Source organism: Mycothermus thermophilus (genome assembly GCF_041956435.1).
Source record: "Mycothermus thermophilus strain CBS 625.91 unplaced genomic scaffold VTJ04scaffold_3, whole genome shotgun sequence".
Taxonomy (NCBI): domain Eukaryota; kingdom Fungi; phylum Ascomycota; class Sordariomycetes; order Sordariales; family Chaetomiaceae; genus Mycothermus; species Mycothermus thermophilus.
This window is the reverse complement of record NW_027191429.1, coordinates 2,247,055-2,270,982: the sequence shown is the minus strand read 5'-3', so window position 1 is coordinate 2,270,982 and position 23,928 is coordinate 2,247,055. Positions and strand designations below refer to the sequence as shown.

The following is a 23,928-nucleotide window of genomic DNA, read 5'->3' as shown; positions in this document are numbered from 1 at the left end:
CCACCAACGCACCACCACCGCTTCACAGTCCGCTCGCTTGCTCCGTCCAGACATCTACACCGATACAGACTTAGTGACGGCGACCGAGGCCACGCTGTGCCACGTCCACGCCAGATCCCGAGGCCGCCGCCCTTACTGGGATGAGGAGCCACTCGTCGGGGTCGTCAGAAGACGATGATCCTCCTCCGCCTTCCGACAGCGTCTATGTCAACTCGTCGTCCACTCGCTTCACCACCACCGACTTGCGATCTTCGGCACACCAGCCCACCAACATAACAGTCGACCGCCGCCGCAGCGCCGATGCTAAGCCCTCCCTCACCGTCAGCCGACGATCCGGAAGTATCAATTGGCGCTCTCCCACCGACACTCGCTCCGCTGGGAATGGCAGTCTCCTAGAGAAACTCGAGAAACGCCCGCCAGCTCTCGAACGCCCCTCGTCCTCCTCTTCTTCGTTTTCAGGATTCGCTCTTGCTGCTGGCGCCGGCGACACGGCTAACGGAGGCATGGGTATCAAGAGTCCCGAGGGGAGGTCCCTCGCTCGCCGCCCCTCATGGAGAAGTCCCTGGGCCACTGGTTTGGCCTCCCTGGTCATCTCTCTCGTTGGCATCGCCTTTCTTTTGGTCGTTGTCCACTCTGCCGGGACGCGCCAGCTCGACCCTAAAGGTTGCCGCATGTCATACATGCGCCCGTCTTACGTCAAGCTCGCCGAATTTGACACGGAGCACACGCGTCTTGCGAGCAAGTACTCGCTGTACTTGTACCGGGAGCAAGGGGTGGACCATGACGCAAAGGTGCGATACTGCACATTCTTCCTCTCGTAGCCCAACCCTCTCTCCCCTGATGCACGATTGCTAACTGAAGCCCGAGTTTATAGGTCCGCGGAGTGCCTGTCCTCTTCATCCCCGGCAATGCTGGAAGCTACAAGCAGGTCCGCCCTATTGCTGCAGAGGCCGCCACCTACTTCCACGATGTCCTGCAGCACGACGAAGCTGCCTTGGCCTCCGGGATTCGCAACCTCGACTTTTTCACGGTTGATTTCAACGAGGATATCACGGCATTCCATGGCCAGACATTGTTGGATCAAGCCGAGTATCTCAACGAAGCGGTCCGCTACATTCTGTCATTGTACCTTGACCCGCGCGTCTCGGATCGCGACCCCGATTTGCCTGATCCAACTTCGGTCATCGTTTTGGGCCACTCCATGGGTGGCGTCGTCGCCCGCGCCATGCTGATCATGCCAAACTATCAGGCCAACTCCATCAACACCATCATCACCATGTCGGCTCCGCACGCACGCCCTCCTGTGTCCTTTGACGGCCAGATCGTCCAGACCTACAAGGATATCAACGACTATTGGCGCCGCGCCTACGCACAACAGTGGGCCAACAACAATCCTCTGTGGCACGTCACACTGGTCTCCATTGCCGGTGGTGGCCTTGATACGGTCGTTCCCTCCGACTATGCGAGTGTTGAGTCACTGGTCCCAGACACACATGGTTTCACCGTCTTCACTTCCACCATTCCCCACGTCTGGACGAGTACGGATCACCAGGCCATTCTTTGGTGCGACCAATTCCGCAAAGTCATTGTCCAGTCCATCTATGACATTGTCGACGTCCACAGGGCCTCCCAGACGAAACCTCGCGCTGAGCGTATGCGCGTGTTCAAGAAGTGGTTCCTTACGGGCATGGAGTCAATCGCTGAGAAGGTAGCTCCGCATGCGGACCCGACGACGCTGCTGACAATCGACGACAACTCGGACGCCATCATCGCCGAAGGCGAGAGCCTGGTCTTGAGGAACTTAGGTGCAGCCGGGGGTGTTCGCCCGCACCTTATGCCCATCCCACCCGCGGAATCCCCCGACAAATTGCGCTTCACCCTCTTAACGGATGCAAAACTTGACAGGCCGGGTGAGAACGGGAAACTCGAGGTTCTCTTCTGCAGTGTCATTCCGTCGCAACCAAGTCAATCCTGGGCCGGCTTTACAACCCAGATTGACTTGTCCAAGAGCAAAGATTCGGCGGGGACCACCCGACTGGCCTGCCGGAACGCCGCTTCGGACGTGATTCCGCTGCCCGCGTCCACCTCGTCAACCCGATTCCCTTTCTACACAGACGGCGAGAAGGAAATCACCCCGTTCTCCTACTTAGAGTACGGTGTCGATGACATCGCCGAGCACCAATTTGTCGCCATCCTCGAGAAAGCCACCAACCCAACGCGCGGGTTTGTCATTGCCGAGTTTGCCGACCACACCCAGTCGCACCAGATCCGACATGTCAGCCTCCGTCGGCTTCTTACCTTTGGCCTCAGCCTTCGCCTCCCGGCCCACCGGCCCATGGTCACGGAGATCAATGTGCCCTCACTTCAGTCGAGTCTGCTTGCTTACAATCTTCGAGTTACCACCCAGGCTTGCGACGAACACCGCGAGCTCTTCGCACCGCTGGTGCGGCAATACTTGACAGAGCCGTACGAGTCAAAGTACTTTGTCAATGTGCGAGAAGCCACAGTTAGCTTGCACGGTGTTGCGCCCTACGTTCCTCCACCACTTGCCAGGCGGTCGGATCACACCGGCCTAAGCTTCCAATTCTGGACGGACCCAACCTGCCGCGCCAGCGTCGACGTCGATCTAACTGTCGACTTATTGGGCAGCCTTGGGAAGCTCTACATCCGCTACCGCACCGTATTCGCCGCATTCCCCGTTTTTATCGTGGCCCTGGTGCTTCGCGAGCAGTTCCGCATCTATGACAGTACAGGGACCTTCATCACCTTCTCTGAGAGCTTGGATCTCTGCCTCAAGAAGTCGATCCCGTTGATGCTGAGCTCGCTCACGCTCCTCACCCTCTCCACTGAGACTAAATCCTCGGCCACGACCCATGCAAACTTCTGGCATTGGGGGAACGGCACACTTCCTACCATCGACTTCCACCAAAATGACCTGCTCATCGGGACCACCGACCCGTTGTTCCTGTTCCTCATCCCTCTGATCGGCGTTGTCTGCGTCGGCGTATGCACCGTGGTTCACTACCTCGCCGTTGCCCTTACGCACCTCTTGGGCGCGATCACCAGCCTCATCTCGTTCCGTCCTGGTTGGGTCCGGAATGAAGACCGGAAGAAAGTCACGCCCATCCTTTTCTCCAGCCCGTCACCCCGGCGCAGGATGGTAACGACGGCCGTGCTGCTTCTGCTTGTCTCCACAGTGGTGCCTTATCAGTTCGCCTATTTGGTGGCTTGCTTGGTGCAGCTGTTTACCATCGTGCGGGCCCAGCGTGCCGCTTCGGAGTTGCGGTCTGCCGCGTACTGTAACTTCTACAATTATGCTCATTCCGTCTTCATCCTCATGCTCTGGATCCTCCCCATCAACCTACCAACCTTTGTCGTCTGGGTTCATAACCTAGCCGTCCACTGGCTGACGCCCTTCACTTCGCACCACAACGTCCTTTCCGTCATGCCTTTCATTATGGTCGTCGAGACCCTCACCACGGGCAAGATGATACCTCCACTGGCCAACCGCTTCAGGCACGTCACGAGCTTGCTGCTCTTCTCCATCGCCATCTACGCCGCGGTGTACGGCGTCTCGTACGCGTACACCCTGCATTATCTCGCCAACCTCTTGGCCTTTTGGCTGGCTATTGTTCATTTGACAGCCGACTCTTGGTTACTAGTCGGGCTGAGCCAGTTCTATGCGGGGAACGGCGGCGATAGGAAACGAGGGAAAGAGCCCTGAGGTTGGGAGATGGAAAATTTTCTTCTCTTCCTCTCTCCCCTCTTAGGGTATCTTCCTGGCTCATGACGATTGATGACGAAGCGATGACCATGTCTTTCTTTTCATCTTGTACTTTTCCCCCCATACGACTGTCATGCATTTCCTACCTCTTTTGGCTCTTACGCGCAGCTGATCCCCTCCTTCTCAACCTTTCTCTTCCTTCCCACCGGCCGTGTACATACCCATGCCGACAGTACATATTCATCCCACGATACCCCATGCCGCGCGCCGGCCACAGCGCTCAACATGGGCTTGTCCCATTTTCTTGTTGTTCAGGGCTTGCGTTTTGCCTTGGAGGAGAAAGCGAGCTTGTTCAATTCGATATATCATATATATACCCTCTGTTTCGATGGTCACGCAACCCACAGAAGCGCGGTTCTTCGGTTGTTCATACACTTTTTTTCATTAGATCCTCGGTTCGGATCACCACTCCCCATCCCGCCTGGCATATTACTAGCGGCGTCGTCCTCCATCCGTCCGTCCGTCGTCCCTCCCAGCCTGTTGAGCCGGCTGTATCGACTACCACTTGCGCCCTCAGCCAGCGTGGTTTCGGTGACCTCTCTGAGCATCTCACCCTTGTTCTCAGGCTTTCTGGGCGTTGGACACCCCAACATCTGCATTACCGCTAGTGGAACCCGTATCTTATTAGCGGATGCCCTCAATTATTCCCACCGTTGAGGTTGCCTTCTTCCGCGGCATGCGTTGGGTGACGGACGCGAGGGGTTGTGCTCCCTGATCTTTTCATTGCCCATCGGCTTTTCCTTACTTCTGACCATCTTGGTTCTTTGGGAGTTACATTGCCTTTCCCTGTTTTGAGATATCCTCATCCAATCACAGTCTGGACTCTAAACATACGTCTTGTGTCTGTGGCAGAGCGAAAACGCTTGGGGGAGTGCGGTGGCTTTTGTATGGGTTGGTTGGATAGGGCTAGTGCGGAGTTGATGGTTTGGGTTGGAAATGTCTAGACAGGAACGGGTTGGATTATGGTGGTTGCTATGGCACAGCACACGGTGGTTTGGGGGAATAGGATTGTTTGGGGGGGAAGGTGGGATCCGCCGGCTGTGATGACCTAGGTTGGGGATGATATTTTCTTTTTCGTTGTTGCTCTTTTTTGTAGGCTTTCTTGGGACGAACACACAATGCCGGTAGAGGAAGGAAGAGGAGATGGGAGTCAGAGAGAAGGGGTGGTGGCACCCTCTTAACCTTGAGCACAGTAATGTCTAGAGTTATTGTTTTCTTCTTGTGGTCTTGACTTTGCTAGGTTCGGTGGTTGGTGGGTTGATTGTGTCTGGCGGTCTGGATAAGTATATCACATTGTCCGTCATGGTTGTCTGGTAGGTTGCATCATGTAGGGGGTGGCGAGAGGCTTGAGATGACATGCCTTCGAGCAAGGACCTAGTTGTGACGGGAAGCAGGAGGCTTAAGTGGCCATTCATGATGAACCAGCGAGGCGTTTCGGGGGATGTGTGTATGCTTTGCGCGTATACAGAGTCGTTTGTAGAGAGACAGACGGGGGAGCTTGAGAGAAGTGGCGTTGATGAAGGCCGGAGTCCAAAAGGTTGAGTCAAGAGATACCTCAACTTTTGTTTATCCAAATCCAAGTGCATCTCACCGTGACTTGAGGTAACAATGCAAATGCAGTTTCCATATCTTTCTACTTATGGAGTATACCTAACCCAATGTTGCTGCCGGACACCAATACTCAAACACCCTCGCCATGCAACCAAACGCCCTCCTGAATCCCATGTCCTCAAGACACAGACAAAAGGATGCTACTACTACTCATACACGCGAGACAGACAATTCAAACCCATTCCGAAATCATCGTCTTTGTGGGCCTCAACCCTCGGCAGCCTCGTTCAATGCCTTCAACACACGGGCATAGAACTTGCCGGCCTGCGACTGGGGGAAGGTGATCTCATCAGCCAGGTAGTTCGGCAAGATGGCGATGAGGGCGCGGTCGCGGCTGGGATCGAGCTGCGGCGTGTACTGGCAGTGGGCTTCGCCGTCCTCGGGGTTGGTGTCAATGGCGAGTTTGAAGTGGAGAGCTGCAGCGGGGAGAGAGAAATGTTAGCATTCACAACGAACAATGGTCGAGAAAGGCCCCAATCAGGGGGTGAGAGGGGAGGGGGCTACGTACTCCCATTGCGACCCGTCTGGATGCAGTCAAAGGTATCCTCCCCAGGCTCCTGCTTGACGCCGCGCACAATGAGGCCCGTCAAATCGCTGTACAGGTCCTCCTTCTTCTTGTGCGCGGCGATGGTGGCGTCCGAGGCGGCGTGGGCATGCGCGGCAGCGAGACGCGCCGCGGCAGTCGAGCCCTTGATCGCGCTGCCCGGCACCTTAGCGGGAGCGGCGGGCTCGGCGCTGCGCGCGGCCGCCAGCTTGAGGTTGAGCGATTTGATTTCGGACTTGGACTCGGAGAGGGACGCGGTCAGGTCAGAGACTTTGTTTTGCAAAGCCTCGGCGAGGGATTCGCTTTCCTCGAGCTGCTTCTTGAGGCGCTGGACCTCTTTGGAGGCTTCCTTTTGCGCGGCGAGCTCGGCTTTGAGGGCGGAAATGAGTTGGTCGGCGGCTGGGAGGGGTTAGTGGGGATGGTTGATGGTTGGGGGGATGTGGGATGGGGGGGTTTACCCTTGGACTTCTCTTCCGTCTGCTTCCTGAGCTTATCAAAGTTGCGCTCGGCTTCCTTGACGGCGATTTCTTTGAGGTCGCGGTACTTATGCTCCAAGTTCTCGTACTTCTGCGTCAGCTCGCCGAGGCGGCGTCGCAGCTCGGGCCCGCTCTTATCGGGTGACGGCGCGAGCACCGAGATCTTAGAGAGGCTGCGCGGCGTCGGGGCTGCGGCGTTCTTGGTGGGCTTGTTGGCGCGCGCGGGGCTCTGGGGAACGGGCAGTTCCGCCAGATCGTCGCGTTCCTCCTCCTCCCCCTCATCGCCGTCGTCATCGGTCTGCGTCGCCTCTTGCTGTTGCTCCTGTTGCGCCTCGGAGACCTCGGACGGCTCCTCCTCTGCCTCGGCTTTCTTGGCCCCTTTGCGCTTGCGCGGAGGGCTGGTGGTTGTGGGGGACTCGTCGGCCTCGGCGACGACCTTCTTTGGACGGCCGCGCTTCTTCGCTGGTGGTGAAGCAGGAGCCTCAGGGGCAGGGGCGTCTGACATTTGAGTGTCCTCCTCCTCATCAGCAGCAGCGGCAGGCTTGCGACCACGCCCGCCTCCGGAGGGGGCAGCATTCTTCTTGGCGGCGGCGGCCTCCTCTGCGGCAGCAAGCAATCGGTCATCGGCACGGATTTTAGTGGTAGTTGTCTTTGCTGATGGCTTGGTGACACGGTTCGCGGGCGGGCGACCCGGCTTGTTTTTCTTGGGCGGCGGCATGGTGTGTGTTGATGTTGTGGATGGAAGCGGTTTTGTTTTTGTTGAGCTTGAAATTCGACTCCCCACCCCAATTCCGTCGTCCGAGTCTGAATCCACCAACTGCAGCAAGTGAGAGCGGGCCTTGGTCTTGGACATGGAAGTTGTGGCTGGTGCGACGAGGGAGGACCAAAACAAAGGTTTGGAATGGATCTGGAGGTGAAGTCGCGACTCTGGGGAGCGCGTCGTCGGGTGGAGCTAGCGCGTCTTGACCGCAGGTGTGGCTTTCCCGTCTTATCGATAAGCACCCGATGTCGCTTCCCCTTGGCATCTCGTAAAATACAACTCGATGTTACGGTCCCTGACGTAATGGCTCAGTTTAGGTTTTCGTCGCACTCCTCTGAGGGTCTAGACGTTTTGTCGACAACAAACAGCTCCGATGATGGAGCCATTACGTACTGCATAGGTTACTTTCGGATGTACCCAACCTTATTCTGCTTCCGTGGATAAGATCTTGAGCCAATCGAGTCAACAATTTTTTTTTTTTTTTTGGCGCCTGACCTGAGCACAGCAGGCGGGCCAGTTGTGGCGGGTGGTGGTCACAGGGGCAAATCCGCGGGGTTCCAGGGGTCCGGAAGCAGCCCGAGACCGCTGTCGCAACCCGGCGCCAAGCCATGTGAGAGAAAGTCAGTGGAGCATCCATGTATCAGCCGCCACATGCGCCCACTGCTTCAGGCCTCCTCCTCTGTCTGGGCCCCATCCCCTTATCACCGATATCATCCGCCAATTTCACCTACACTGGATCATACACCGCCGTCTACAACCATCTCACGATGAAGTCATCTCCATAACATTGCAACTAACTCTGGATTTTTGTCCTCGCACCGTTTGCCGCGCGGTGCTGCGACTCCGGTCGCACTTACGTCAAATCCCCCTAGCGGGATGCCTGCGTACGGCTGAGCCCGTCTCTCTGATAACCACCAACACCTTCAACTTCCTCTGCCCGTGATCCTCGGATCTTCGTCCGCCGTCCCATACCTCAAGGACCACCACCATGAGGGAGGCTCAGCTGCACCGCGCCCGACTGGTGTCGAGCGTGGCCGCCACCCTGATCTCGCTGGCATGCGGCACCAACTATGTCTACTCGGCTTGGGCCCCTCAGTTTGCTGATCGCCTGCACCTGTCGGCCACCGAAATCAACCTGATCGGCCTGGCCGGCAACATGGGCATGTACTCGGCCGGAATTCCCGTCGGCTTGTTTGTCGACCACCGCGGACCCCGGCCCGCCGTTCTCGCCGGCGCTCTGTGTCTCGGCATCGGCTACGTCCCTTTCCGCGCCGCCTACGAGACCGCCGCGGGCTCCGTGCCCATCCTGTGCTTCTTCGCCTTCCTCACTGGCCTCGGCGGCTGCATGGCTTTTGCCGCGGCTGTGAAGACCTCCGCCCTGAACTGGCCTCACCATCGCGGCACGGCAACTGCTTTCCCCTTGGCCGCCTTCGGCTTGAGCGCCTTCTTTTTCTCCTTGGTTGGCGGCATTTTCTTCCCCGGAAATACCAGCGCCTTCCTCTCTCTCTTGGCCGCCGGCACGTTTGCCATGATCTTCGTGGGGTTCTTCTTCCTCAAGGTCTATCCCCACACCCATTCTGCCTCCTACCATAGCGTCCCAGCCGCTGGAAGCAACAGCTCGGGCTCCTCCGAATCGCGTCGGCTGCGGCGAACCCCTTCCCGCGACGAGTCCAAAGCTTCCCGGCGTGTCCCCGCCAGACGCTCTCTCGACGCAGAACCTGGTACGTCGCCCACCACCTACACGACCCCCGCTGTCAACGCCGCCCCCGTCGCCGGGTCATCCCAGGACTCCTTGGACCACCGTCGTGATGCGTCTTCCGTGGAACCCCTGGGCCCCTCCGCGCAACACAGCAACCCCGATGTCGAGGCCGCCCTTCCCAAGGCATCCGAATGCCCGTCTAACGAGGCCGAGCCCGATGAGACATCGTCCCTTATGTCCCGATCATCCTCCTCGTCCTCTTGCTCGTCGTCGCTGGCTGGCGATGTCTATCTCGCGGACAGTGTTGATTTGGATCGGTCCCATCGTATAGATATCCGCGGATGGCGTTTGCTACGTAGCCCCGACTTCTGGCTTCTTTGGTCCATCTTGGGCATCCTGGCTGGCATCGGCTTGATGACTATCAAGTAAGTTGCCTTGATTCGGCACTCGAAATCACACCTTGGGCTCCCGCTAACAGCCGCAGCAACATCGGTCAAAACGTCAAGGCTCTCTGGAAGCTCTACGACAGCTCGGTCGATGAAGCCTTCCTCGTCTACCGGCAACAGTTGCACGTCTCTATCCTGTCCATTGCGAGCTTCGGTGGTCGGCTGCTGAGTGGTAAGCATACTTTGCACCGTGAACATTTCGACCCACTTCCATGCTAACCATCCAAAGGCGTCGGTTCCGATTTCCTCGTGAAGGTGGTGCACGCCAACCGAGCCTGGTGCCTGGTCTTCGCCTGCGCCATCTTCTCGGTCGCCCAGCTTTGCGCCATCAACATCACCAACCCCCATTTCTTGGGATTCGTCTCAGGTCTATCCGGCCTTGGTTACGGCTTCCTGTTTGGCGTTTTCCCGTCCATCACCGCCGAGTCGTTCGGCATCCACGGACTCAGCCAGAACTGGGGTGCCATGACCTTGGCCCCGGCCATCTCTGGAAATGCCTTCAACCTCATCTACGGCACCGTGTTTGACAGCCACACGATTGTCGGCCCCGACGGCCAGCGTTTCTGCCCCGTCGGCATTGCCTGCTACAGGGACGCCTACCTGTTCACTTTCGTGGCATGCGGCGTGGGCATCGTTGTCACCCTGTTCACCATCCGGTACCAGTATCGCCAGCGACTGCTGGACGAGGGCAAGGGTGCCGCGGAGGATTAGATGTTTCCGAGGCAGTCTTGGTGGCCCCGCGGCTGGGTGGTTGTCATTTGGCGGGGACGGAAGGTGGGGACTAAAGTTGGTTGGATCGATTAAGTATGCCAATTTTCAGCGATACAGGTACTAGTATATCGGCAGATGCGTGGCATGGTGTGTCAGGGCTTTATTAGACTGGAGGTTACCTTGGCCGGATAGGTGTCGGCGTTTGGAGGGGATTGTTGTTGTCGCATTTAATGGCGTCCGGGGATATACCACGTGCGGTAGTCGAGTCTGGTGTAGATTCCTGCAAGAATTCAGCGTACTATTAAGCGACAATTGTGGTCAGAAATCATGCTTATTGATGTTTCGTATTGGTGGTGATCAGAGCTATCTCGTCTTTTTGACCTCTTGACCAGCGTGAACCTTGATGGCTGCAAACCAGCATTTATAACCCTAACCCTCAACATCTACCCCCCTTTCCCCCCTGTCTGCCCCCTGTCCTGGTACATCGTCGCTGGCAACCACCGTCCCTAACCCCCGACCTCCAAACACCAGCTTGAACATCAAGACATCACAACACAACAACCACTTCCTACCTCAGCGCGCCCGCGCCACGTCAAAACGAGACCATTACGCGGGCATCCCGCGTCGCCGCCGCCGTCGCCATGTTGTCGTTCATTCTGATACAGAACCGGCAGTACGTTTTGGATTCCTCTCCATTATACACTGGCCATTTCCGGTCTTGAACTGATACTGACATTTCTCACAGGGGCAAGACCCGCCTGGCTAAGTGGTATGTCCCGTACAGTGATGAGGAGAAGATCAAGTTGAAAGGCGAGGTTCGTTGTTGCCCACAACCATTCAACCCAACGGACGGAACCGATCCCCTAACCTCCTTCATTGCCTGACAGATCCACCGCCTCGTCGCCCCGCGCGACCAAAAATACCAATCCAACTTTGTCGAGTTCCGCAACCACAAGGTCGTCTACCGGCGGTACGCGGGGCTATTTTTCTGCGCGTGCGTCGACACCAACGACAACGAGCTGGCCTATCTCGAGGCGATTCACTTCTTTGTCGAGGTTCTCGACGCATTCTTCGGCAACGTGTGCGAGCTGGACCTGGTGTTTAACTTCTACAAGGTGTACGCCATCCTTGACGAGGTGTTTTTGGCGGGCGAGATTGAGGAGACGAGCAAGCAGGTGGTTTTGACGAGGTTGGAGCATTTGGATAAGTTGGAGTGAAAGCAAACAAAATGGGGTTTTATTGGGAGCAGAAGGGGCTGGGATGGATCTCACCCATCCGGAGGGCCGACATATCGAACTGGTTGGACTGGCTGTTGTCTCCGGGGTGAGAGATGACACCCTACGCCCCCGAAACAGAAGCGCGACGCTGGACAAGGACCCGGAGTATCACGGCCTCCCAAGTGCTCCGCTCGACGACGCGAGGGTCAACTTCACCACATATATCCTGGATGGTGGCGCCGGCTATGGATGACCTTCTAGTTCCGGGCTCGGGGTTACAGTTTTGGGGCATGGCTTTTCTCGGGCTTGAACTACAGAAGGAGGAGCCCCATGGTCTGTCCAAAGCCTGCTTGTTTGTTGGGTTATTTGCCCTTCGGGGCTGACGGAGTTTACAGGGTATTTCATGGGTGGATGGAGGCGGTTAGGAAAACCCAAGGACATCACGGGCTTCAACATGACCAAGACAAGGTTGATGAGATTCTGTACATTACATTCAGCCAAGCACCATACCTAATACATCAGGTAGGTGCTTGGGAACAACTTGTAATACTCCACAGTGAAAATATAATAATGGACCTCAAAACAGCATGCGCAGATCCCCCATGATTCCCATGATCCCCGTGTCCCAACATCCCGCCTCCGTTATCGTCCCATGACCAACTTGGTCAAGGGACAAAACCAAGATCAACTCGAGACCCGGCTGCAGTACGGTTTAGCTGCACCGCGCCCCTCTGACAGGCTCACCCCGCGGCCGCCCTCTCGACCGCCTTCTCGACCGCCCCCTTGGCCGCTCCCGCTGAGCACCGCCGGAACTTCCAACCTCAAAGTCCATTGAGCCAGAAGGTAGCCTCTGCCGAGGCCCCATTTCCGGCAGTGGCGGGGAACACCCATCGGGCTGTGGGTTTCCCTCAGAAAAAGTTTCCGGCATTCATCCGAGCCTTCTTCTTCACAGCCTGGTTGGCCCCGAGGGTCGACTGGTTCTTGAAGATCTGGACGAGTGCTGGCGATGGAGCGCGGACGACTTCGACTCCATCGAGGATAAGCAGACGGTCGGTCTTGCCACTTTCAGCCCTGATCATGTCAAGGACATGATCCGTTTTATCCATGACATCCGGGAACTCTTGATGTTGCTGTTGTTGGCTTTCGGCCATGGTCGCCGGCCGAAAGCCCTCATGGTCCACCGCGAAAGGGTCCGGATTCTATCCGGCAGCAGCAATCATGTTGGTGTTCCATGAGATGGGCTCGTATGCCCAAGAGGGCTGGTTGGTGTAGTTGGTGTAGGAGCCAACAGCCATGTCGAAGGTGTTGTCAACAAACATGGTGTTGACGAAATTGTTGCCAAACTGATCGACGGATGGGCCGACAGACTTGTGTACCAGCTTGCGGATGGACTTGTCGGCAAACTGGCCAGGATATACGTTCCCAGACTTGTTGGTGGAGCTTCCGGCAGACTCGTGGACAAGGTTGTCAACCTTGTGGACAGTGTTGTTGTTGGCCTTGTCGTCGGAATCATCGTCATATGACAGGCCCGCTGCCGTCGCACCCCCCAAGTACTGAACAAGCTCCGCATCAAAATCCCGAGGGGTCCATTTCTTCTTCTTGGGCTGCTTGTCCACCTGGGGAGAAGGTGAACGTGAGGCCTGGCGCTTAGGCCTTATCGCAAGACGAGACATGTCGTCCGTGACATGCCTCGGCGTCTGTGATGGAGAACGGGAACGTGAAGCCATGTGCAGATTCCGTGACACAGAAGAATGCAGAGCTCTGTGTTCACGGTTCTGCAACGGAGAAGGGGAGCGTGAAGCCCTGCGCGGATTCCTCCGCGACGATGTGCGTTCATTGCTCCGCGACGGAGAAGGGGGACGTGAGGCTCTGCGCAAATGCTGCTGCGATGATGTTCTACGTCCATCATTCCGCAACCGGGATGGGGACCGTGAAGCCCTGTGTCGGTAATTCCTCGACAGAGAACGCAAAGCTCTGTTTTCGTCATTCCGTGACCGAGAAGGGGAACGTGAATCCCTGTATCGGGGGGTTGACACAGGGCGAAAGAACTCATCTGTCGCCCGCTGTCTTCCATAGGGTGAAGGTGGCTGTGAAGCCCTGTGTTGGGGCCTTATCGAAAGACGGCCAAAGTCCCTCTCCGGAGGATAGCTGTCCGAGGAGGTTCGAGTTTGGGTGTTGGTGGTTTGGGGCCGGTGATCTGGGTTAGCAGGGCCCAGCTTCGTTGGGCAGGTCTTAAGATCATGTCCTAGAGAAGGTCAGCAGCTATATCGTAGCTGTTTGTGAGCATCAACCCTTTCGACGCTTACCTTCTTTATTACAATGCTTGCATTTTGTGGGTGCCATTTTCAGGAGCATGGCCTGGGTCTTGCTCCTTGCAAATGTCTTGATGCTGCCCACAGGCACGGCGTTTGAGCCAGTCAGACGAGCCTTGGAAGATGGCTTCCCATCGGCCCGGATCTCATCCTTGCCGGAGATCATCTCGGGATCCTCAATTTCTCTATCCTCGAGATCCTTGGAGTACAGTTTGGCTTGGTCGGAGTCTGTCTCGCTCTCAGTATCTTTGTCGCTGGCGAGTATGAAGGATGACATCCGCTCGCTGCTGTTGTCTGAGACTGCGCGAGCCACCTTGCACAGTTCTCTCAAGGCCAGCATTAAGCGCCTGGAGCTGAGCGGGTTCTCGGTCGCCTGCAGGAGATGCCAGTCTTGGAACTCGTCCAGCATGAGGTCGTCGCTGATGGATCGTGCCTTCATGAACAGGTACCACGCGGCGATCTCGGTTGTGAGGGAGGCCTTCTTGGAAATGTCCATGGACATGACACGTTCATGGAGCCACCTGATCGAATGCTGCAGATTCTCTGTCTCGTCATCGTCGTAGAATGGAAGCTGCTGCGCAATTGCTTTGGCCCGTTGCTCGACGGAATCTCCGTCGAGACCCAGGGAACCCAAAGCCCTGAAGGTCTTGTTCCAGTTGGGGATCTTTATCTTGATGAGATCCATCTCGGTGAGACACGAGCCTCCTGGATGGTCGGTCGATATGGGGTGCCCAATTGTTGGCTGCAGATGTCGGTCGCCTTGTTAGGATTGTAGGCTCCAACCCTGGGGTGAATGGTTAGAACCAAAGATGCGAGTCGAAGGAAGATGAGGAAGAAAAAAAGTGAAAGTGTAATGGGAGGATGTGGGTCGGGATGTTGTGGTAGGATCATGACGCGATGGCCCAAGAGGAGGAAAGGGAAGGTGCGAGGTGGAAGAAGGGTTGCGAGTTGTAAGGTGGGAATGGTCCGAAAATGAAAAACAGGTCTGAAGAATTGCAGATGGAGGGTTGCGAGATGGAAAAAAAGATTGCGAGACGAAACAAACCTGGAAGGTTAAAAGGTGGAAGAAAGGTGCGAGAAAGAACGGTTGCGAGATGGGAGGTAGTGAGGTGAAAGAAAGGTCGTGTGATGAAACAGACCTGCAAGGTTGGAAAATTGAAGGGGTTGTACGGAAGAAGAAAGGTTGGAAGATGGAAAGGGTTGAAGATGGAAGAAAGGTGGTCGGTGGAAGAAAGGTGATGAGGTGGACAAAGGTTGCAAAATGGAAGGAAGGTCGTGACATAAAAAAAGGAAAAAGAAGACGCGAAATATACAGACCTGGGAAGTTGGGGAATGATAAAAGGTTGCAAGATGAAACAAGGGCTGCAAGGTGAAGGAAACGTCACCATGAACCAGACCTAGAAGATTGGAAGATGGAACAAAGGTCGTTGGAAGGAAGAAAAGTCCCGAGGAGGAGGAAATTTTACGAGATGGAAAAGGGTTGTAAGATAAAAAACAGAGGGTGCAGGATGAAGGTTGCAGGATGGAAGCTGCGAGGCGGAAGAAAGGTGTCGAGACGGGGAAAAGCTCACAGGATCAAAGAAAGAAGGGATGTGGGATGGAGGAAGGCTACAGGATGGAAGTTGTAGGATATAAGAAAGATTTCGAAGTAGGAGAAAGGTCGAAAAGAGAAGAAAGGTTCAAGGTGGAAGAGAGGTTGCGAAGTATGAAAAGGGGTGTGTGATAAAGCCGACCTGAAAAGTTGGGGAATGAAACAGAAGGTTATGTGATGGAAGAACAGTTGCGAGATGGAAACTCGAAAGTAGGAAAAGAAGTTGAAAGGTAGAAGAACGACTATATAACTGAAGGAAGGGGTCGGGGGGTGGGAGAAAGGAGGGGGGTTGTAAAGAATGGCAGAGACAAGGGAGAAGGAAGGGAGAAGGATCGATATGTAGAATAAACGTTGAAAGTAAGAAAGGCAGGATATGAGGGGAATGGGAGAGAAGAGGAATAGAACTTACCGAAGACAATGAAAACATTCAAGAGGTACGAAAGGAGGAAGGATGAAAGGTATTACTCCGTAAGGTCAAGGGGAAAGTCCGGAAGAAAAGGAAGGCTAAAAGTTGGATGAAAAAAATCTGAGAAAGCAGGAAGTTCGAAATAGGATGAAAGGCTCTACGAACTTGGGAAGAAACGTTGAAAGAAGGAAAGAAGTTGAGAGATGGCAGAAATGTTTCGAGAAAGACAACGACCAAGAGGGCAGAAAGGCTGAGGCTGCGAGAAAGGCTGGCTCAAGTAAAAAAAACGACAACGGGCGGGAGAAAGGTCTGAGGAGGACGAAAGGTCAACAATCAGGCAATCAGTCTTGCCGAGTCAAAGAACCAACAGGGTGTGTACAACCCGGGTTACACGAGATGCGTTTGACGCATCAGGGCGTATTTGGTTTGATTCTAATGACTTGTTGCGAAGAAGGGAGAAGAGAGAAACATAGAACATCAGTTGGTGAGAGATGCAGGTGGGTTGAATCACAACGTTTGCAAGCGAGAGAAGTTAAATCTCATCCTACTTTGCTCCATATCAGAAGACAACCAACTACAAAGGAAGGGAGAAACTTGAGAGCAAGTCTGCCAGCATGACAGTTTGGCCGTGAAAGTTGTTTGTGGCGCTCGTTTATAAAAATGACATAAGGTCACTCATCCACTTCTCAGGGGGAATCAGAAAACCAACAAAGATTGAAGACCTTTCAAGACTTGATGACCCCAAAAAATAGTTGTCCCATCTGTCATAAACCCAACGCCAAACTCCAAAGTCTTGAGTCCAGTTTCCCAAAAACAACACATAATACACAGCACACAGCTGTGAACCCCAAGACTCCAACGCAACCCAGCCCAGCTACCTCTTCAATGCCGCAAACCTCTTCGCCAAATCATCCACCTCCGGAATCCCATCAGCAATGCCCCCCGTCTTCTTAACCGGCTTCTTCGCTGCAGCCGCCACCGTCTTCTTCGTAGGCGTCAGCTCCACCTTATTGAGCGTAACCTTAGGATGAATATTCTCCGTCGTCGGCCTGGGCGGGTTCACCTGCAACGGACTGGCCGGCTTAAAGCTCTTTGGCGGCGTAGCCTTGCTCAACTCCTCCCTCGCCTCCACCTCATCATCATCCCCAAGCACCAACTCCGTCAGCTTCTTCTGTCCACCACCGACACCACCACCTCCATCCCCACCATCCTCAAAATCCGGCGGCCCATCTCCCTCCTCTTCCTCCTCCTCCTCCGCCGCCGCGGCAACCGCAGCCGCCGCTTCCGCCTTCGCCTGCAACCGTCCAGGCGGCCAATCGACCCCGTACGCTTTCGCAATCTCCTCCAGATACCCCTGCACCAGCTCTGGCTTGGGCGGCGCGACGCTCAGCTTGCGCAGGACCCGCTCGCTGACCTTGCCGTCGCGGTTCTCGGCCGCGCGCAGGGCGTATTCCTTGCCGAACCGCTCCACCAGGAGCGCGCGCACCTGCTGCAGCTCCTTGATCTCGGTGCGCGGCGCGGCGTAGATAATGCTGTGCACCGCCTCCTCGAGGCCGGGGTCGCACACTGGTTGTTGCGGTTGTTGTTGGCCCTGTCCGTTGGTGGATGGGGAAGACGGGGGAGGTGTGGTTCCGGGCGCGAGCAAGCCGGCGCGCGCCAGGAGGAGTTCGCAGTAGAGTTCAAGGATCTCGTGCAGCTCGGTGATGATGTCGGAGCGGATGATGTTCTCGACGCGGATGCGCGCCGAGTCGACCTTGCCCTGCTCGAGCAGCTGGGCCATGGCGCGGCGTTGTGTTTTGGCCAGGGCTTCGTCCCGCTTCTGGACCATGCGCAAGCGCGCTATGGAGAGCTTGAGCTGGACTTTGATCCGCGTCTGTGGAGAGTGAGGTTTGGAGGTCTCTGGGTTAGCTGGAGTGTGAATTGTATGTCCAGGGGAAGGGCAGACGTACAACGAGGGTTGCGGACGGTGGCGGCATCTTGTTGATGGAATCCAATTGGATGGACTGGAAATGTTTTGTGATTTCTCGAGATTTGAACAGAATAGGGCAGTTTGGTAGGCGCCTTAGGACTGCTATGGTGTTTCAATGTCAAGGAGAACCCCAAGCTCCCATGTCTGGGAACAGGTGAGGTTGTTGACGCAAGCTCCAGGCAAGCAGGTAAGGCTGGGGCGCCGGCTGATGCGGCTGCTCATGTGGGGTGTTCAGCAGCACATGGCGGGGTCGACAGGGGGGAAGTCCTTATCGATAAGCTCAATGACGTTGGCACACATGCGCGGGTCCTGGACAACCACCATGTCAACAACCATTGGGAAGACAACAACATGCTGATTTTGAGTCCTTGATAACTTGACAATATAGATCTTAACTTAAAGTGGTTACAGAACTTGCGACACTCTTCCGTTTCATGTACACTACATCAAAACAAAACATTACTAAGAGCCATGCCATACCAACGCCGTGCAACTCCATTCCGTCATGAATCAACCATTCCGCGTCATGAACTGAGGTCAGGTCAAGTCGCCATGTCACAGCACTCTGTCCCATACCAACCCCCAGACAGCCTTAGATCAACTTGAGCGGCGTCCGCTGCTGAATCCTCGTCCCGTTCAGCATGGCTCTCGCCTTCTTCGGCCGTTGCTGCAGCCGGCGGAAGGCCTCCTGGATATGCCGGGGCTCGATCGGCGTGCGTCCCTCGTTTGGCGGGTCAAACAATCCACCGCCGCCCGGCAGCTTGCGTTTCTTGCCCGCGTTCTCGCCGGTACGCTCCTTGTGCAGGTCCTCGTTCTCCTTGATCTTGAGCGCCTCCTCGGTCAGGGTCTGCACCATCTCAAACGTGAGGAAGCCGAGGATGTCGACAATGTCGTCCGACGGCTTGCTGTCCGTGACAACGCCGAAGCCGGCCCATTCGCGGAACCGCTTGCCTTTGCGGTACGTGAAGGACGCCTGCCGGTACTCGGACCACGTCACGTACTCCTCCTTGGTCATGGCCTTGGTGCGCTCGTCGGCCTTACGGAGGCGCTGGAGCGTGATGTAGTTCATCTCCTCTTCCTCCTCGTCCTCCTCGTCCTCGCGCTCGGGGACTTCGACAGAGTAGAAAGACGCCGGCTCCCAGGGTAGTCCGACCTTGGATTTCTTGTTCTTCTTCGCCGTGTCGTCAACGGGGCCGCCTGCCACCACGCCGCCGACGGGATCCTCGGTCGCGCCAAGGTCCGCCTCGCCGCCCTTATCGTCCGAGTCCTTGACATTCTTGCGCACATCTTTCCAGGAGAGGAAAGTGCGTAGTCGGGACACTTTGGGTGCGTCGTCGCGGATCTGGAAAATGAGGTCATTGATGGTTATCGACCTCGACCCACGACGCGCAGCCAGCTCGGTACAGTTTCGAAGCTGCCGTTGGAGTTAGCTTGACCGAGTGATGAAGTCGCCATGTTGGAATACTTACGATCTCGATGACTTGTTGCCGAACAATATCCTCGATGATGCTGGTGGTCTCGACAGATGGCTCGCCCGTCTCACCAGAGACGTACATCATCTTTAACATGAGATAGTTAGCGATCGCAGTTCGAGGGTATGGCTCGTCTCTGGAGCCCGCTCGAGCGATGCAAGGAGGTGTGGGCAGTCCATGGGCAATCTTGAAGGCATCGCCAAGCTGGCTAAAGGGGATCCCGTTGAGCTTCACGTAGGGCTCAATGCTGCGCCGGATCCCTTCAAAATATTTTGCCATTTCAAGGCTGGCTGCCTCATCCCAGATTCTCGGACCCATGATGTGTCCCTGAACCGACCGAGAAGAGTGGAATACTCAAACTGAAGAGCGGTACAAAGCGATTTTCCTGTCAAGGAGTACAGTTCATAGAAAGGAAAACGCGAAGCCGAAGCAGTGAAGAGGGGGCATGATGTAAGAGGTACGATTGTGTCGGAAGAGGGAGTAGAAGAGGGGGGAGAAACCTAAAAATGAAGGTTCTGGGCTTCTGCGACATTGTTGGGGGTTTTCTTTTGCCCAGAACCCTCCCCGGTGAGAAGTAATCGCAGCGACAGAGACAACGGGAACTGCCGGTCATTCACGTAGCCAATATCGCTGTTCACACAACGACCCCATGACTCCATGGGGTCTGTCCTGGCCGTGACGGGAGACAACCCACGTCACCTCGTCAAAACCACTGCAGCAGGCAACAGGTTTATGATAACTTATTCGGTGTCATTCGCTCAAGCCAACTAGGCGGAGACATTAAGGATTGATGGCCGTAAGAAACAGACAGCTTTGCGAACAAGTTTCAAGCACTTGCTGGACATGATGTGTTGTAGGATTCTACATGAAAACCAGGCAATTTGAGTCCACTGTCACATACCTGTTGGATCTCTTGGCGGTATTTGTACTGTTTATCCTTGTCCGCCATCTTGCCGACTTGCACCCAAACTTGGAGTTGACCGAGGAGATAGATTGGAACTTCGATTCAAGACTTGGACGATGCCGCGATGATGATCTGAGGCTGAGTTTGGAATCACTGTTCTGGAGACTCGGAAGGGCTTCCTGCTGCTGATTTGAAACTATTCGAACTCTCAGTTGTTGAATTAGAAAGTACAGTAATTAGAGGGGGTATCGATGGATGAAAAAGTGATGACACGTCCCCAAAACCGCGTCTTTGATGATGAATCTGGGATGAAGATGTCCTTCAAGGTTCACGAGCCGCCGTCGGAGGCTGGATGCCAAGACGGACTGTGGGTCAAGCAACGCGTGGGCCCGGCAGCAGGATGCACATAACGGGTCGTGGCACTCCGTTAAGTAAATTCATGATGCCAACACAGCGAGCTTGTTCTGTGACTTCTTTGACAATACTTCAAGGTGGCCTGGCTTATTCCGGATGGCATTTCACGGCTCCAGACACCCTTATGTAGCAAGTCCGATCCATCAGACCGCATATTCCTGGACAATATCCTCGACTTGATGCCCGCAGAGTCCTCAATCAAAGAATTGACCTGCAGTACCTGACTTTACATCTTCCACCGTCAAATCTATCCCACCCTGCTGGCCCCTCGTCGCTGTCCACCCCCAAACCACAATATAATGCCCAGCCAGCAGTTCCCACTCTTCCACCTCATCCAGGCCCCCCTCCAACAAATCGATCCTCCTCTTTTCCTCCTCCCCAACCCAGCAATTCCAGATCGCATTCACCGTCTTGGACCTGGCCTCATCAAACCCCGCATCCCGTAACCTCTTCTCCTGCTGCTCCGGCGTCGAATAGACCTCCAACGTCGGCATGGTGATACCCCGAGCGGCCAAGTTGGACACCATGGTCCGGCCGAAGGGGTCGTTGGGGAGGATGGGCTCGTAGATGACCAGCGAGATAGGCGCGTGGATGGCCTTAGTAAAGTAGCCTACGACAGACGTCGTGTCCGTCGCTTGGAGGTAGCAGAGGCAGCACTCGGATATGAGAAGGGTGGGAGAGTCGGGGTCCAAGTTTGGTAGAGGGGTATCGGGAAGCTTGCGCAGGTCGAGGCCGTGAAGGATGAGTCTGTTGCCGGTGTCTGGCGAGGAGCATAGGACGCTCCATGCCGTCGGGGAAATAGACTCTGGGGTCTTCAGAACTGTTCTGAGAGAGGGTGTGGACTCGATGATGGTCCGCTTGCGGGTGATCATTTCTGGGAAGTCGATTTCATGGTAGGTAATGTTGCGGTTCTTGGTGGACGCGAACAGGCGGAGACAGCGCGTGTCTGTACCGGCACCGAGGGAGACGATTTGCCTCCTCGGGTATGATGCGGTGGTGGCCAGGAAACGCTCGACCAGCTTGTCGATGGCGGTTGTCCGGGTGTATGTGCCCCGGTTAATGATGGGGAGACGTCGTGTTGGAGGCCCCTGAACGAACAGGCGGGCGAAAGGATCTGAGAGATAGCCCAGGTCCACGGCACTCAGTCTGGAGATTGCTGCATCTGTGTCGGTCCCTTGGATCGTGGCATCGTGACTGAGGCCCCGTCCTGGACCGAAGCCTCCTCCCCTGCCCCGACCTCCACCAAATCCCCGTCCACGACCTCCGGACCGGCCCCGGAGGGAAAGAAGGTTTGGTATGGATGGTGCCGACATGACTCGACCTTTAACAACTGGGTATGTTTCCCCTGGTAAAAAGACAGGTTCTCGGGTCTCCTGTAGCGGTCTCGCCTAGTATCTGTAGCGGGCCTTGATCTCACGACCAAAACGGCTTTGGGTCAAGTCGATGTGTAAATGACAACCAATGTTCAGGGTCTTGTGTCAAAATCGGGATTCAAAGCAAGGACTCCGATATTATCTCTCTTGGCTCTGGACTCTCAAGCGTCAGATGTCTTGTGCACATAGACCTGTTGGATGATGGACCAAACTTACCACCTACAATAGAAGTACGTACGAGATGATTTAAGTTGGATGTTCTGGGTTCGGGTATGACCCCACTCTTGACATGAATGAGAGAGCCCGACCCCACACTCTTCATCTGGCAACTGACTCCATGGCTGGAGAACGGGCAGCAACAAAACACATCCGAAACTCTTGATTTGGTTGAAACTGGATTCAATGATGACAGCTCCATTCCATTAAAACCTGGGAAACTCCGTACCTGTGCATCAATATAAACATGAATAGTTATCGAGTCGAAGAAAAGCAGCCCAGCTTCTGGTCCTGAAATCCTGGGGTTCTCCGCACTTGATACTTCCACCTCAGGGGTGGTGATGCAACTGTAGGTGGTTCACAATGGTTCACAAGGCCATGGCAAAGTCGATAGCCTCAGCCTTGTGTCAAACCAACCGGCCGTCCATCCATTCTCGGCCAGAACAATCAAAAGGATTCCCAGGTTGGCACCCTCCGCCCAGACCTCGCCAGAAATCACCCCCCTGGGCAGCCAATCCAATGCCTCGGGACGCCCTGAAGAGTGGGGCTGGCGCCTGGCACAAGGCCCAGGCAGCACAGCCCACGACCAACTGCCCGCCTTCCAGGCATTGTCCTGATCGGTTCGGGTCCACGCCATCGTGCGGATTTAAAGACATAAAACTCCCCGAGCTGACAGCACTGGACACGCTGCTGTCGTCGTCATCATTTCGCCAGCTCTCCGTCATTCTTTGTCGGGGTTGTCTGTCAAACTCGACTTCTCACTCCTTCCCTTCGTTTTCTTTTGACTTTCCTCGAATTCTCTGTTTCTTGATTTCCTTCCTTCCCCTGTGTGATCTTAGCCAGTTCTGTTGACATCGAACATCAACAGAGCAAACCAGCCATGTTGACGACAACCGCTTATGTTGGCCAGTTGGCCAAACGCTACATCGCGGAGGAGCCGCCTCAGGTGGACGAACTCACCACCGCCCAAATGCTCATTCTCTTGGCCAACTTCATCCTCTTCATCCCGGCTTTGGTCGTTGTAAGTTTGCCGCGCTTCACCCCTTTTTGGGTCTCCATCGTCTCCTGACAGCCGCCCTTTCTCAGGTCTGGTACACCCTTCCTCATGTCCACACCACTCTTGCGGCCGTGGAGGATCCCCTCCCGGCCTACGAACCGATCACCATGAACACGGATGATGGCTCGCCCAAGGATCCCAACGACAGAACCCCCGCCAGCGACGTCGCCCGTCCTGTGACCTCGTCCCTGCGCGCTACCAACCGCCTGCTCCGCTCCAACTTCGGTTTCCGTGCCGTCTTCCACGGCTTCGGCTACGCCACCGTCCTGGGCATCGCCTCCATGTTTGCCCTGGGCATGTTCAAGATCTTGCTGCCGTTCAGCCTCGCTCATCTCTGCAGCATGATCGTGGTTGCCCCCGTCTCCACTGCTTGGGTTCACCAAATCATCGCTGCTCCCTCCCGTGCTGGCGAGTCGCCAAAGTGCTTCTCCTCCCGCATCCGCCCCTTCCGCAAGATCTACGCCGCCACCTGGTTCCCGACCCTCCTCTTCTGGGCCGCCAGCAACGCTTCCCTCTACGTCGGCACCCTTCTCGCCCGCGTCATCGGCCTTGCCCATCCGGACCCTCAGAACCCGTTCACGCCCGTCAAGTTCGAGGACGATGACGTCGTCATCCCCAAGGCCATTTGCGTCGTCGGTGTGGTTCTCGCCCTGCAGCTGCTCCTTGTGGTGCCGACCCACACCGCCCTCAGGCGCGTGCAGGCCTCGCTGCTGCCCGCCGATGAGGACACCCTCGTGCCCTTCGATCGCTCCTTCGCCGGCCGCGTCGAGCCCGAGGTGGTTTCTGGCCGCGGCTTCGCCACGTTCGGCGCCGCTGTCAAGACCGTCCCCTTCGCCAGCTGGGTGCGCATCGTTATGCTGCGCGTCAAGATCTTCTTCGTCACCATGGCGGTCTACTTCTTCGCCGCTCTCGCTGTGCTGGCCCAGTTCGCCCTGCTGAAGAAGGCCGATGGCTCTGCCTGAACTG

General features: G+C 55.8%; 14 protein-coding genes across 14 annotated transcripts; 6 read left to right on the top strand and 8 right to left on the bottom strand.

The window, feature by feature from the left end:
* Window positions 1-140: 140 nt before the first annotated feature.
* On the top strand, window positions 141-3,724 carry VTJ04DRAFT_4942 (uncharacterized protein; the record flags this gene model as incomplete). The annotated part of the gene is made up of 2 exons (XM_069363003.1): window positions 141-791; window positions 875-3,724. The coding sequence occupies 2 exons, from the start codon at window positions 141-143 to the stop codon at window positions 3,722-3,724; spliced, it is 3,501 nt and encodes a 1,166-aa protein (XP_069219893.1).
* A 158-nt stretch (window positions 3,725-3,882) lies between these two features.
* On the bottom strand, window positions 3,883-4,383 carry VTJ04DRAFT_4941 (uncharacterized protein; the record flags this gene model as incomplete). The annotated part of the gene is made up of 2 exons (XM_069363002.1): window positions 3,883-4,027; window positions 4,130-4,383. The coding sequence occupies 2 exons, from the start codon at window positions 4,381-4,383 to the stop codon at window positions 3,883-3,885; spliced, it is 399 nt and encodes a 132-aa protein (XP_069219892.1).
* A 1,219-nt stretch (window positions 4,384-5,602) lies between these two features.
* On the bottom strand, window positions 5,603-7,133 carry VTJ04DRAFT_4940 (uncharacterized protein; the record flags this gene model as incomplete). The annotated part of the gene is made up of 3 exons (XM_069363001.1): window positions 5,603-5,811; window positions 5,904-6,338; window positions 6,398-7,133. 3 exons carry the CDS (start codon window positions 7,131-7,133, stop codon window positions 5,603-5,605), a joined length of 1,380 nt encoding a protein of 459 aa, XP_069219891.1.
* Window positions 7,134-8,163: 1,030 nt separating this feature from the next.
* Window positions 8,164-10,031, top strand: VTJ04DRAFT_4939 (uncharacterized protein; the record flags this gene model as incomplete). The annotated part of the gene is made up of 3 exons (XM_069362999.1): window positions 8,164-9,299; window positions 9,359-9,492; window positions 9,550-10,031. The coding sequence occupies 3 exons, from the start codon at window positions 8,164-8,166 to the stop codon at window positions 10,029-10,031; spliced, it is 1,752 nt and encodes a 583-aa protein (XP_069219890.1).
* Window positions 10,032-10,151: 120 nt separating this feature from the next.
* On the bottom strand, window positions 10,152-10,516 carry VTJ04DRAFT_4938 (uncharacterized protein; the record flags this gene model as incomplete). Its single annotated transcript, XM_069362998.1, has 2 exons — window positions 10,152-10,329; window positions 10,479-10,516. 2 exons carry the CDS (start codon window positions 10,514-10,516, stop codon window positions 10,152-10,154), a joined length of 216 nt encoding a protein of 71 aa, XP_069219889.1.
* A 156-nt stretch (window positions 10,517-10,672) lies between these two features.
* VTJ04DRAFT_4937 (uncharacterized protein) lies at window positions 10,673-11,248 on the top strand (the record flags this gene model as incomplete). The annotated part of the gene is made up of 3 exons (XM_069362997.1): window positions 10,673-10,704; window positions 10,777-10,846; window positions 10,919-11,248. 3 exons carry the CDS (start codon window positions 10,673-10,675, stop codon window positions 11,246-11,248), a joined length of 432 nt encoding a protein of 143 aa, XP_069219888.1.
* Window positions 11,249-11,291: 43 nt separating this feature from the next.
* On the top strand, window positions 11,292-11,501 carry VTJ04DRAFT_4936 (uncharacterized protein; the record flags this gene model as incomplete). The annotated part of the gene is made up of 1 exon (XM_069362996.1): window positions 11,292-11,501. The coding sequence occupies one exon, from the start codon at window positions 11,292-11,294 to the stop codon at window positions 11,499-11,501; it is 210 nt and encodes a 69-aa protein (XP_069219887.1).
* Window positions 11,502-12,156: 655 nt separating this feature from the next.
* VTJ04DRAFT_4935 (uncharacterized protein) lies at window positions 12,157-12,399 on the bottom strand (the record flags this gene model as incomplete). The annotated part of the gene is made up of 1 exon (XM_069362995.1): window positions 12,157-12,399. One exon carries the CDS (start codon window positions 12,397-12,399, stop codon window positions 12,157-12,159), a length of 243 nt encoding a protein of 80 aa, XP_069219886.1.
* Window positions 12,400-12,447: 48 nt separating this feature from the next.
* VTJ04DRAFT_4934 (uncharacterized protein) lies at window positions 12,448-14,245 on the bottom strand (the record flags this gene model as incomplete). The annotated part of the gene is made up of 3 exons (XM_069362994.1): window positions 12,448-12,945; window positions 13,285-13,493; window positions 13,555-14,245. 3 exons carry the CDS (start codon window positions 14,243-14,245, stop codon window positions 12,448-12,450), a joined length of 1,398 nt encoding a protein of 465 aa, XP_069219885.1.
* Window positions 14,246-16,431: 2,186 nt separating this feature from the next.
* VTJ04DRAFT_4933 (uncharacterized protein) lies at window positions 16,432-17,533 on the bottom strand (the record flags this gene model as incomplete). The annotated part of the gene is made up of 2 exons (XM_069362993.1): window positions 16,432-17,430; window positions 17,507-17,533. The coding sequence occupies 2 exons, from the start codon at window positions 17,531-17,533 to the stop codon at window positions 16,432-16,434; spliced, it is 1,026 nt and encodes a 341-aa protein (XP_069219884.1).
* A 585-nt stretch (window positions 17,534-18,118) lies between these two features.
* On the bottom strand, window positions 18,119-19,947 carry VTJ04DRAFT_4932 (uncharacterized protein; the record flags this gene model as incomplete). The annotated part of the gene is made up of 3 exons (XM_069362992.1): window positions 18,119-18,940; window positions 18,996-19,085; window positions 19,900-19,947. The coding sequence occupies 3 exons, from the start codon at window positions 19,945-19,947 to the stop codon at window positions 18,119-18,121; spliced, it is 960 nt and encodes a 319-aa protein (XP_069219883.1).
* Window positions 19,948-20,510: 563 nt separating this feature from the next.
* Window positions 20,511-21,629, bottom strand: VTJ04DRAFT_4931 (uncharacterized protein; the record flags this gene model as incomplete). Its single annotated transcript, XM_069362991.1, has 1 exon — window positions 20,511-21,629. The coding sequence occupies one exon, from the start codon at window positions 21,627-21,629 to the stop codon at window positions 20,511-20,513; it is 1,119 nt and encodes a 372-aa protein (XP_069219882.1).
* A 795-nt stretch (window positions 21,630-22,424) lies between these two features.
* On the top strand, window positions 22,425-22,757 carry VTJ04DRAFT_4930 (uncharacterized protein; the record flags this gene model as incomplete). The annotated part of the gene is made up of 1 exon (XM_069362990.1): window positions 22,425-22,757. The coding sequence occupies one exon, from the start codon at window positions 22,425-22,427 to the stop codon at window positions 22,755-22,757; it is 333 nt and encodes a 110-aa protein (XP_069219881.1).
* A 28-nt stretch (window positions 22,758-22,785) lies between these two features.
* Window positions 22,786-23,924, top strand: VTJ04DRAFT_4929 (uncharacterized protein; the record flags this gene model as incomplete). The annotated part of the gene is made up of 2 exons (XM_069362988.1): window positions 22,786-22,926; window positions 22,992-23,924. The coding sequence occupies 2 exons, from the start codon at window positions 22,786-22,788 to the stop codon at window positions 23,922-23,924; spliced, it is 1,074 nt and encodes a 357-aa protein (XP_069219880.1).
* Window positions 23,925-23,928: the final 4 nt, after the last annotated feature.